This window comes from Myxine glutinosa, unplaced genomic scaffold (genome assembly GCF_964187855.1).
Source record: "Myxine glutinosa unplaced genomic scaffold, kmMyxGlut1.1 SCAFFOLD_329, whole genome shotgun sequence".
In the NCBI taxonomy this organism is placed as follows: domain Eukaryota; kingdom Metazoa; phylum Chordata; class Myxini; order Myxiniformes; family Myxinidae; genus Myxine; species Myxine glutinosa.
This window is the reverse complement of record NW_027616446.1, coordinates 231,126-245,000: the sequence shown is the minus strand read 5'-3', so window position 1 is coordinate 245,000 and position 13,875 is coordinate 231,126. Positions and strand designations below refer to the sequence as shown.

The window sequence follows — 13,875 nt, the reverse complement described above, 5'->3', positions numbered from 1 at the left end:
CGCTACAACGTTTCACTTTCGTTGTTGCAACGTTTTGCTCCAACGTTTTGGGGACACTCAAATCTATCTATAATTCCAGTAATCTCTGTCTGTCTGTCTGTACGTCTGTACGTTTGTCTGTGACCGCTGTTTCTCGACAACCACGGGTCCGATATACTTTTAACTTGCCAGGTATATTGCTGGGGACCCGAGGATGTGCCTTTTCAAGGTTTCATATTAATCGGACAATTACTTACCGAGCTATGTCCAAAAAACGATTCAACCAATCAGAGAGCAGCGAACGATCGCGTGTGCCGAACGTGGCGGGCACACTCTGCCTCGGATGGCACATTTGAGAGCGTATTCATTTATTTCACGTTTGCAAACTATGTTGGCGTTAAACTATGTTTTACAACTAATAAAAACGAATTTGCGATTCATTCGCTTTCCTGCGCGTTTGTGCACGCGATGGCGATTTCTTTACCAAACTCCGGAAGCCGTTCGCTTTGGACCAAACCATTGCATGTAAATAGAGGGGGGGGATTGTCATCACTCGCAAGCCGTTCGCTTTGGACCAAACCATTTCATGTAAATAGAAGGGGGGGATATAATTTTAGATATAGATATAGTACGGGCATGCCCTAGTGTTAAGTAAATCGGATAAGAATTCACGAGTTATTTAATTATTAGCGATTAATGAAGTACTTATTTAATTAATTACATTTCTTATTACATTACAGTAATTACATTACAGTAATTACCTGAGGTAATTACAGTAATTACAGTTCCGGTAATTACAGTAATTACAGTAATCATTACAGTAATTGCAGTAATCTTATTACAGTAATTACATTACATTAACTCAGGCACCTTTTGAGTAAGGAAGCTGATATTTGGACATGACACTGACCAAGTGATGTGGCTATCAAGGAAAATTTTGATTTATTGATTAATCATTTAATAAATTAACTCGTTGATTTATAAATGACTTATTTAATTAAAATTCCTCAGAGATACATCTTCGGATGAAATACTTGCAGATTGGTTATGCTATGAGCCAATTGATTAAGGAAAATATTTTGTGATGGCCATATTGGCAATTTCGTGGCCATATTCGTGGCAACTCAGTTAGTGCCACTGCACCTTTAAAATGCATCCCTGCGTTCATTTTTCGATCGATTGAGTTGAAATTTTGAACAATCGGATCTGGACTGTCGTTGTTAACGACTCTAGCACGCACCCGTCCAATCAGGATGGAGCGGTATGGTCCCCGGATCATCACTGCCCGCAGTTTTAATTAGTTTTACTTTTCTCTTGGTCATATAATTTTGAAGACATGCATGTCATGATATAGGAAATGTTTGTTCTGTTGAACGGAATAAATGTTGTTTATTTGTGTGGGTGTGTATTTTTGTGTATTTTGGATATATTTTCACGACTAATTCCAGTTAACATCCTGCAAAATTTGCACATTTTCTGGCCGAGTCGAAATTGCGTTGAGTTCCTATGGCATGCGCCATTAAAAGCGCTGTGTAATGGTTGAGCTCCCTTTATTTCGTTTTGGTCATGCGGATGAGCAGACAAAGTGACGAATGCTGTGGCTGGAGCAGTAGAAGCAATGTTTTTTTAATTGAAATGATCTAATTTAATTCAACGTGGTAGGTGGGCAACACCACAAAGCATACCTCTTTTAAGGTGTGTACAAACCCATGAACATTTCAGCAATCAATACGATGCTGAAATGATGTAATTTAATTAAACGTGGTAGGTGGGCAACACCACAAAGCATACCTCTTTTAAGGTGTGTACAAACCCATGAACATTTCAGCAATCAATACGATGCTGAAATGATGTAATTTAATTAAACGTGGTAGGTGGGCAACACCACAAAGCATACCTCTTTTAAGGTGTGTTTAAACCCATGAACATTTCAGCAATCAATACGATGCTGAAATGATGTAATTTAATTAAACGTGGTAGGTGGGCAACACCACAAAGCATACCTCTTTTAAGGTGTGTTTAAACCCATGAACATTTCAGCAATCACACGATGCTGAAATGATGTAATTTAATTAAATGTGGTAGGTGGGGCAACACCACAAAGCATACCTCTTTTAAGGTGTGTTTAAACCCATGAACATTTCAGCAATCAATACGATGCTGAAATGGTGTAATTTAATGAGTAATTTAATGAGTAATTTAATGAGTAATTTAATGAATAATTTAATGTGTAATTTAATTGTGCAATATGGTCGACCTTGGGTTTGTTTGGGTTTTGTTGTTTATTTTTGTGGGTGTGTATTTTTGTGTATTTTGGATATATTTTCACGACTAATTCCAGTTAACATCCTGCAAAATTTGCTCGTTTTCTGGCCGAGTCGAAATTGCATTGAGTTCCTATGGCATGCGCCATTAAAAGCGCTGTGTAATGGTTGAGCTCCCTTTATTTCGTTTTGGTCACGCGGATGAGCAGACAAAATGACGAATGCTGCGGCTGGAGCAGTGGAAGCGATTTTAATTGTTCAATGATTATTCGATATTGTTATGACTTATTGTCAATAGGTATACTAAGTGGCCATGAGGTAGCCTGGTGCTATGTACAGTTTTATTATATTGTTGATTATACCACATAGCTGTGGTGATAAAGGAAATGTTCGTTTTAAATAGATGATGGTGATAGGACCATGACTATAAAATCATGATGATTATTATGAATGATATCATAGGGTTCAAATGCAGAATGATTGCAGGAACTTGGGAAAGAACTTTCAAGACCTATGGGATAAATTGGGTGTTACAAGCGATGGAGTTTCAAAATTTAGCATGATTGAAGGAATTTTACAGTCTTATTTCAGGAGTTTTATGAAATTTATATTGCCAAGAGATTTGGGTACTATTAAAAGAAAAAAATGATGAGATATTTTTCCCAAAGAACTTTAATATCTGCCATCCATTTTGGCGGTCTCACGAATGAAGGATGAGTTGCCTTTAGTGGTTGCAAATAAAATTTGTGGAGACCAGGCAAAATGGGGAAATATGTCAGATATGACCCTAGGACAGAACGGTGATTCATCAATTGACATGAGGTATGAACCAGAGGTGACGACCGATGAGCTTCGATCTCAGTCAATGGATGGACCTGTCCTGACATCATTGGGGAAAGGGCTTATGCAAGGAGTCATCCAAAAGGATTAATTTGATTTATTGATGAATATTGATAAATTAATTGAAATTGAATAATTGAATTGAACTGAATAAATTTAATTGAATAAATTTAACTGAATAAATTGAACTGAATAAATTGAATTGAATATATTGAGCGTTTGATTGATGAAAATGCGGTCTCAAGAAAGAAGCTTTGATATCTTTGTGAGATATTATCAACAGAAGACAACCTTGGAAAATTGAGCAAGGTGGTGAGTTTATATATAGATATATGTGCGGTTACCATTGTGTGATTTCCCCTTCAACAGAGCGGACACCTGAGGATTCACCCATTTCATACTGACCCTCTGGCTCATCTGCAAATACTGATCTGTGAGATTGGATTGTGCAAAAGCCACAGGTGAGAGAGATTCTCTGGAAATCACCATTTGAACAGGTGGAGAGATCCTTCCTGGAGGTACGAGTGAAGCTTTAGAGGAACAAACTACAACACATCCAACGCTACTTTGATAAAAGGCAAAATGGGAAATGGAGCCTGCAAGAATACACAAGGACAACCAGAGATTCCACAAAAAGGTACTTGTACACATCATATGTATGACCGTTATGGTGCCGAAGCTATAAGGCAGGTCGAGAATTGGTATTTGTGGAGAAAGGGACATAATGAGGAGTTTCCAAGAGATGGTACATTTGAGCGAAGTCGATTGGAAAGATTGGAACAAAGATTGAAAGCCAGGAAGAGACAGAATCTAACGGTAGACTGGCTTGCATTCCATCTTTGGGATGGTGAATCCAGGCAACGGGAACAGCAAGAACGGATAACGGATCTAGAATTTAAAATAAAAAGGATACAGGATACAGTGGAGGAGACAAATGCACAACTGCCCTCGAAATTAGGAATGAAAGTGACAGTTGTCCCATCTGATTTCCAGTTGTCTCCCCAAAAAGGATGGTACAGAGAATTTTTTCGTGTTTCAGAAGATAACGAGAGATTGCAGTGGCAACTCAGGGATGTAGAGATGCAGCCCAGCAATACAAGTGCACAGGTGCACAGACCAGGCAACGACAGAAACTGGTGTTTCAAGTGTGGACGGATGGGACATTGGAAAAGAGGATGTCCGTATACCAAAAGGAAGACAAGTTCATAGGGTAAACCAAGATCAAGGGTACCAGTGCTGACCGATACCTCAGACAATGATTAGGCCTTCATTGCGACAAATCCCAAATGACGATTGGCCTCAACAAATTAGACTACTGGACAAACATGAATAACTGTCGATGATTCTTGGGTCTGAAAAGTTTTCGGAGCAAGAATTATTCATTTTTCTTTTGCTTGTAAGCAAATTGATAATTAATTGATCAAATGCCGAAATTGGATCTTTTATGTTGGGCACAAAATTTTAAATTTACAAAGTTTGGAACAATTGCTTTGCAATTTTTTTGGCAAACCAAGTGACAAGTCACATCATGATCAGGTGGGAATTTCGGACTATTGTTCCACACGATTGATAGGTCAGTGGTCGACTGACATACAAATGGGTGGGTAGTCAAATTTGGATAAATTATTGTGGGAACTGAAAGGGTAATGTCAATGTGACGTCATAGGGGTTTTCTAAGAATAAACTTTTTGGTCCATTTGTGTATTAGCGCTTATAAAATTGAAGGACAAATTTTGAGAAATTGAAATAAAGTTGACACCCATCCGGATCTGTAAATAAGGGTTCCAACGCAAACAAATACGCATAATGCATGTGTGTGTGGGTATTTTGTGTGTCAGTGTTTTTGTTTTTGTGTATCAATCTTACAAGATTGTTGACACCGACAGTGTGCCTTGTCTGAAAAATAGATAGTTCCATGGGGATGGGATCGCATATCGAGAGAATTCATAAAATTAAAAAAATAGAAATATAATTTGATTATGAAAATTATCACTTTTGTCAAGGGAGATGGAGAATAAAGATTTGATTTGCTGAGTTATGAGCAGCTATTCATTAATAGTAAAAAATTGGAAGTAATCTTGGGATTCCATTGTGATAGAATTTATATGAGAATCAAAGCTATTTATGGATATGAGCTTCATTAAAAAATGCGGGAGTACAAAATTAGCCAAATTTTGGAGAGGTCTTACACTGAATTCCCAGAGTACTCTGCTCACGGATTTTATATATATATAAACTTGAATTTTATCAGAATATAAATTGGGCTGTATGTATGGATGTGTATAAGGCATAGATGATATGGGAAAATAGTAAAGGAAATTTTGCTGGTTTGAACTATTGTGAGTTTTGAGTTCTGGAGTTCAAACAAAGTCACTGGTTAACAGATGAGAATGGATAGTAAATAAATTCTTCGATGCTGGGTAAATTAACTACGATATTACTAAGACTTATGAGAGCTATTGCTCTTCCTTACACCAGTGTGAAATTATTGGGAAAAAAAAAATATATATATATATTAGATTCAACATAATGAATCTATAAATGAATGTCAGATGGATAATATCCTCAATTTGTACTAATTATTTGATTGTGGGTAAAGGAATTAATTTATCATAGTGGATTGTTAACAGCAGCCTGAAAATGTCCTGAGAGTGCATCCATGAAATCGGAAATCCCAGATTTGTTTTTACAAACATTTTGGTAGAGGTCTTGTGTGGACGAGCACTTCCTTGGTAGATAAAAAACGGTACTGCATGCTGGCAGCCACTTTGCGGCCAGTTAGGCCAAACAAATTGAGAGGAAATTGTAGTTAAATACGTAAGTTACACATGGCTATTTGTAAAAAGGAAATTTGTTGAGATCGGAAACATTTTTCGAAGGTTTATTAAAGTGTTATAATATGACATGTGGCAAGGCAAACTATTGGATGGGAAAATTAGATCTGGCTATTAAATAAATTTATTGACCCCTTGAAGTTAATTCTTCGAATCATTGTTTCACTGGCATTTTTTGTTCAAATTGGAAATAGTTTGGTAGGGCTTTGGTTAAAACCTTTGGTTGCGGTATCTTGGAACGAAATGATAAACCATAGGAGATTGATAAGAATAGGAAAAAATATGGACCCAAAATAGAAAGTTGGATTCATGCCCCTCATTGCAAACAAGCACATGGGGCTAATTGGACGGGTGGACGATCCCACAGAAAATGAGGCTGCACCTAGCAGCCCAGCAGAACATTCAGTGGCAGATAAATGATAGTCGTGATTTACAGTCATTTGAATTACATTTTAACACCCCTTGCATTGATAAACATTACATTTTCAACATGTGATATTCCTACTTGGGATAGTGACATTTATTTGCCTACATGACATACAATTACCTGCTGATATTAATACAACATGAGTGAAAAATGTATCACAACTACACTCATGATCAGGGGATTGAGTTCAACCCCGGGAGATAGGGGGATCAGGGTAAGACAAATAATCTGATTTATGTTACATATTAAGGGATTTTCTTTATTTACCTTTTAGGAAGCTTGTTAGTTTGGTATATAATGTTGAATGTCATCGACATATAATTATGTCATAGGTATGAATATATACAAGGAGTAGCAGACTTGTTTGTTGGTTTAGTAGTTATTTTGGCAATTGTTTTAGTGGTGGCTTGCTTGAAAGCCTTAGTGATGGTGTGTCTGAATAAGGCAACCAACAACACGATGATAACGCATGAAGTGACAAATGAGGAAAGAAATGTGGAACCAGAAAAGGAAGACTTTTATGGCGACATAAATACTGAGATTAAAAGATTAAATCAAGTGATGTTGCAAATGAATACAGTAGAATTAAGATAATGGCATAACGACAATGTTACGAGTTGTGTCAATTACAATATCAGTGAACTCATATCACCACGAGTGACACACTGTTAGAAAAAAAAAAAAAAAAAGGGAAAAGAAAAAGTGGAGAGGAATTATGGTAATAATACATTATGCTTAATTTGTTGGTTTGGGAAAATTGTTATTGGGAATTAGATATTCCCGTTTGTGATTGTAATCATATACAATTTATTTTCTTAGAGTAGTGCTAAAATACCTGCATGAGTTAATTTTTGAACTATATTAACCTGAAAGCAATTGTTGATGCTATTCTTAGTTTAGTAGTCAAATACATACCTGATTGAATATTATTTGTGTGACGCATATAAATGAATATAACTTTTTTGTGTTAAGGAAAAACAACAAATTGTTGAATGTGAAACTGTCGGAAGATACACATGATTATGCTGATTTCATGGTAAGATGTACCCTATCTGAGTCAGTGTGTGTGGAAAGCAGATTCAGATGTGACTGAGCATAAGGATAAGACGAGATCACATTTGAAGGGGGTGCTAACGGAATTGGGAAGAAGTTCGAGAAAGAAAATTTGTGGCTAAAAAAATGAAGTTAAACGTGGCATACACCCTCTTTCTCAAAGAATGATGAAGACATTCTCCCGTGTAACTTGGAGATGGATGCTTACCTTCACCAAGGAAATTTATGTGACCATTTGCCTGGATCACACTGCAACATATTGTTGTGGATATGAGAATGTTTTTTTTTTTTATTGTTGTGGTAAAATGTTGTTGTAAAAGGTTGTTGTAAAATATCACCCCTCCTCCCTCCGTTTGTGGTTGTATAAAGGTCAAAAGGGCGTTCCCGTAGTTAGTCCATAAAACATACATGCAGGACACGATATATCTTTTTTGACAGTTATATCCTTATTATGTGTATTAGTGTAAGGCTGTGTCTTCCATTAATTGAAATACTCCATTGCACCAGTGAAAGAGATAGATTCCCTTCATTCCCACTCCCAACACTTCCATTCCCCCCTTTCCGTCAATTGCAATTCGAATTGCCAACTGCATGTTGGGCGGTTTTCCCTTCATCCGCCATTGACCACGAGGCAGGTTTGGGGGAAGGAAGGCGGGTCCCCACCTCGTCAGAGAGGGGAGGAGTGATCCAGCCCCACTCGACCAACCCTGAACAAGGGGTTTGGCTTGAGAGGGCGGGGAGAGAACATTTGGGGGAGGTTCGCAAAGGTTGAGGGGCGGGGCCTATATAACCCACGGCGAGATGCGTTTTTACAGAGGGGAGATGCACTTTGAGTTGAGACAAGGAGGGACGAAACAGAGCTGGGTCATCAGAGCAAGAGCGCGTGAGGAGGAGAGAACCCGTCACGCCAGACCCCCCCACCAGCGCATCGGCTCCACCAAGCAGCTCCGACCCGTGATCCCGCGCACACGACAGGCCCGGGGGCATCAGCGGCCGTCGAGGTCCAGCCCGACGTCCCGTGCGGGATCAAGCTCCAGCCAGCTCCGTGCCGTCCCCCCCACTCCAGCCACACACCTCCTTCCAGCAATCCACTCTGCAATTCCCCGCGTGAGTCAGTGTCTTTGTTTGTTCTGTCCTGGGAATAAGTTAAGTCTGTATAACTATAAGCTAGTATTTGCACTGTGTCACCTGCGTCTTATGTGTTGTAAATAAACCTTGATTGCTCCATTTTGCTTGTGTAAATAATAAATCCCATTACTTGTCTGTACGTCTTCTCGTTTTATTCCTTTTTTCCTCTTTGCATTCGTCGCCTTTGTCTTTTCCCTATTGACTAGCTGTGGTGTGACCCGGCCAACGTTTGGGTGGAATCGGGTGAGTCGGGGATCCTGTTAGGTCGCGGTTAAATACCAAACCGCTCGGTAACTAACATCCTAAACCGCGATCTGTAACAATATGAAAGAAAGGCGATCACTTACTCTTGTTCGAAGGCTTGGAACATTCATCACATCAGAAGTTGCAGGACAACGACACCTTACCTGCAACCTCTGTGAAATGCGGGGACATATGTTATTACTTCACCAACTTCCGGGGAGCCAGCATGGAGCTGCAAACCAATGGCTGTGCCTTTTCACAACAGCTGTGCACGATTCTGCGGGCCACTCCTGGTATGGACCATGGATGAACTGAACACCATGGTCCCAACATCATTGTGGATGCATCCGGCATCCCTGTTCCACATCTTGCTGGCCAATCAACGTCACACCAATACTTGCTGCCCACTCACAATGAGGGAGGAGGCAAGTCGACTACAACTGGGTGAAGGCCTTGTTCAGGAATTACTATGGTTTACAGCAAAAAGTGGCAAGAATGCTACATGGAGAGCAGGGTCAGTCTATGACCCCGCAATGTTACCACAACAGCGAAATCCTACACGAAGTAGTGCAGGTGCTATGAAGACATTAGGAGAAAATGTTTCATACCTGGATTCAAACATAAGTGATCAGCCCTTCCTTTCAAACAAAGTCAACATTTGTGTGGAGGCAAACGTTTTTGCCAGATGGTGCAGATGCTTTACAAAACTTGAAAATGAAGTGAAATTGTTGTATCTTGGTGATGGTGAAGTGTTGTTTTGAAAAGATATTTGTGATGCAAATGCAATAGATTGAACAATATGGAAGGAGTCAATGACCAACGAAATGTTTTGTGATTCTTGCAGGATGACGGTGTATGCCTAAGGGAATTTGATTACCAAAGTTATGGTTTGAATACGTGTATTGATATTTACTTGTAGATATTGATTATTTACTTATACTTATAATGATGTTTACTTGCAGTGATTGATTATTTACTTATACTTGTATTTATGTTTACTTGCAGTGATTGATTGTTTACTTATATTGATGTTTAGATTAATGGTTAATATAAACAAAAACAAAAAGATGAGGGAATTGTGGAAATGTAACGAAGCAGATAGACGATTTCGTAAATGAATGTCAGGAATGTGCACGAACATGGTAATCTCTTGTCCACCTGGTCACAGCCCCAGGCTGGAGCACCCCCCTATTGTTTGGTAAATGGAACTCGCAGCAGGAGGGGAGCGAGCTGGTGCCAGTGAGGCGACCGAGTAACATTGCTGCGGAGAAGGGATTACGATTTCAGCGCACAGAGGATTAACTGAAGTTTGCCCATTTAAACAGAAGAGACATCGAGTCAAAGGGCACTCATCCTCAGAAGCCCTGCCCGATGGAATGAACGCGTACCAGGAGTACGGTGCTGCAGCCACGAAAGAGGGACTATGCGGATAGAGTTACCTGGTCCATTGAGTTAAACGGTATTATTTGGTATTGGAATGAAGTGAACTACCAGTTAATAAAATTGTGATCTTTCGTAAACCTGTGACATCATTGGAGTCTTGAGTCTCACACCACTTCCTCGACAATACCACAGATGCTTGGGAGGGGAGGGGGAAGCACAGACAGAGAAGAGGGCGCAAGACCATAAAGGAGGCGGTAGAAAATAGAAACCACCGAAATGTCTGCGATGGCAAAGTGATAAGCCCATTGACTCAGCTTCAGCATCAGAGATTCCAATGATCTTGAAGGCCATGGTTTCCGCAGCATCAAGCTGAGCAAGATGTGAGGCAGGGGGGGGGGACCCAGAGGGGAGAGCAGTAATCCAAGCTCCAGATGAAAGCCTTGTAGGTGGACAAGAATTCAGGTGTGCCAAGGAAGGACTTTGTATGATGGAGGATGTCCAGTTTGAGGCTGGCTTTGGAGGCCCAATTTAAATTGTGGTTTGCCCAAAAAGGATCATAGCTGATAGTGAGACCCATGACTTTAAATGACTGACCCTCCTCAAGAAGGTTGTTAAGAAAGTAGATAGGAGCGAACCGCATACCGTGGTTGTGACCCTGTGGTTGTGAACCCTGTGGTTGTGAAGCTGAATATGTGTGAGAGATGGGGAGGACCTCAGGCTCGTGTATTGCTGAACAATGCAAGGCCTTTGAATGCAATTATCCCAACAAGTCTGCCATTGCCAAACATGGTCTCAAGGCAGGGCACACACCCCTGTGGGATAGGGTTAGCATTTTGGGTTCAACCCAGAGAACAGGACCAGAAGACGGATTCTGGAGGCTAAGCACGCAGAAGAAACAGTCACATTCATCATGCAGGAGGTGGTGGACTTGTCGTTAGCGTTTGGACCACTCTTGCACAAACTAACCAGGGACTCCCTGAATTTGATTGGGGATTCCACATAACACATAAATCAGCTTTTCTATCAGGACAATCTTTACCCCCAGGCTTCCCCTCCCTGTCACAGTGCAAACTTATTTATTACATTAATCTTACGCACACGGATAATCCCGAATTGTGTTTGATTTTAATGAAAGTGACCGATTATTCTCTGATCTTATCAGAACATTTGGGTTGCAATCCAATGGGGCTACATGATTGTTTTGTTTGATCCTTAAATGTGTGAATGTTTTTTTTTTTGGATTTGGCAAGGTCAGAATTCTTGGGCGACATGATACACGCGTTGATTGGCTGTCCGGTTTTGCCCACCCCCACTTTTGGGTATATAGGTGGATTTGAGATAATTTTTATCACTCTTGAGAAAGGTTAGTGGATGCATGTGGCTTGTCACATGTCGTTAACCGAAACGTTGAGCTCGTAATTGTTCAATTTCAGGTTAAAGAACTTCCCATGGATTTGGTTTGATTATACTCCCAACTGCAAGTCTACAGTCACATGAAAAAGTAAATACACCCCATGTAAAGTTTTGACTTTTTCAACATATTTCAACATACAGCTATTAGATCTTCATTTCAACAATATTGACAGATAAAGGTGATATAATATAACAAATATCATGAAGCATTTACATTTTGTAGTCTGTTGTATAATTTAAATAAACAAAAATGCTAATTTCTCATGTGGAAAAAGTAAGTACACCCCTACATTTATCACTACTTCAAATACATAAAATTAGAATCAGGTGCACCGGCTCAGGTGCAAATGATTAGAACATCGTTAGAGAGGATCTTGGAGGAACGTGTCTTATTTAAACCTCAGACATTTAGTTTGGTTTGCTCTTTGTTGTTGAAGTGTGCGGCGTCACCATGCCTAGATCAAAAGAGCTCTCTGAGGCCTTCAGAAAGAAGGTTATGGATGCCTACGAGTCTGGGAAGGGATTTAAAAAGATCTCCAAACAAATTTAAATCAATTATTCGACTGTCCAGAAGAGCATCTACAAGTGGAGAAGATTCCAAACAACTGCCAACTTGTTCAGGCCAGGCCGCCCCAGCAAGTTCAGCCCGAGAGCAGACCGCAAGATGCTGAAAGAAGTCTCTAAGAACCCCAGAATGTCATCAGGGGACCTACAGGTAGCTCTTGCCACTGTTGATGTCAAAGTCCACGAGTCTACCATTATAAAGAGGCTGCACAAATTTGATCTGCATGGGAGGTGTGCCAGGAGGAAACCTTTGCTGTCCAGAAAGAACATCATAGTAGGAGACCAGCCTGTAGGTCCCGTGACCAAATTCTGGGAACAAAGGTTTGAAAGTGTTTTTGTGTTCCCTGATGAATACCGAACAATTTTGACTTGGGCTGCCCCCTTGAAAATGTCAGGCATTTCCGGGAAGGGTCAACAAAGGTCAAACAGGGGTCAAAATTCAAATATATTCCAATCGTGTCGATATGCATATCAAATTACTCGTCTAGTCATGAGGATTCCAGAAATGTATAGTTTGTTATACCTCCGACCTTAAATGAGGGCGCTATGGTCAAAAACGTCGAAAGGTCAACGCACTTTTGACTGGCGGTCAAATTCACCAACACAGTTAACATTGTCCGATTCTAATGATTTTAGTGTCTAATAATATGTTTTCTGACATGGCAAATTCAAATAAGCAACTTTTAAAAGTAAAGGTGGTTGCCATAACCTTGAAATTTCAAAATGGCTGGCAAAAGGTTAACATAAATTAGCCAAAAACATCAATTTTTTTCCCAAACCCATGGATAAGAAATTATTAAATGTTTGTCACCGAAACGTCACGAACAATTGAAACACTCTATTTTTAAAACAAAATAATGATTTTTAATTATGTGTATCATTTTTCTTTAGAGCACATGTATAATATTGTGTACCATATAAAGTGCATAGGTAAATGATGATGATGGGCTGTGAATATCTGGTAGTCATTTGTTCTGTTTCATGACATCCACATACTAGTAATTTTTACAAACATTTCTTCTGTGTATTGATGTAAAGTAAATATGATTATGATCCCCATAGGATCAAGACTAACATCTGCTCTGTATTTTTATATTTTAGATCTTCTGGGAACAATGTCAGCACCAAAGTCAACACCAGTACTGAAGCCTCAACCAAACAGAAAAAGAAAACGAGAGGAAATATCTGGACTATGTAATTTGTGTAATGAACAATGCGATGAAGATAAAAGCAACATTTCTCCTGAAGCATGGGAACGCATGAAGGGCAAAGCACAAGATTGGAAAGGGTTGCATAAATTTGGAACTGTTTATGATTCAGTCAATTGGGATGCAGGACCGAATGGTGTCTATTTTCATAAGGCATGCAGGACTGCATTGGCAGCTCAACGTGGACTTCAACAAGCATTAAGAAAAAGAGATCAAGAACAGAAACAACAAACAGTGGACACACAAGAAACGCATGCAAAAGACGAGCAGCAAGCTGGACGATCTTCACGTAGCACAGGTCTCCTTCATGAAAAGAATCTGTGCATTTGGTGTATGAAACCAGAAGACTTGAAAAATTCCAAAACATTATGTATTATCCAACAGTTGAATGCGTGGAACACCTTCAAGTCACATACAATACACTTGGAAGATGACCAGATGAGAGAAAGAATTTTAACTGTCATAGATTCTACCCCTGATCCCTTTGCGTCAGAAATACGCTATCATCGTTCCTGCTGGTTGAAGTATGTGAAGCCTCA

At 39.6% G+C, this 13,875-nt stretch overlaps 1 protein-coding gene across 1 annotated transcript in view; it reads right to left on the bottom strand.

Annotated features, from left to right (window-relative positions):
• LOC137412974 (spectrin beta chain, non-erythrocytic 1-like) overlaps positions 1-10,791 on the bottom strand; it is a 51,359-nt gene extending 40,568 nt beyond the window's left edge. Inside the window, 3 exon segments of the mRNA XM_078768745.1 lie at positions 10,157-10,189; positions 10,290-10,520; positions 10,696-10,791. Of these exon segments, the coding sequence (XP_078624871.1) occupies positions 10,157-10,189; positions 10,290-10,520; positions 10,696-10,791 (360 nt within the window).
• Positions 10,792-13,875: the final 3,084 nt, after the last annotated feature.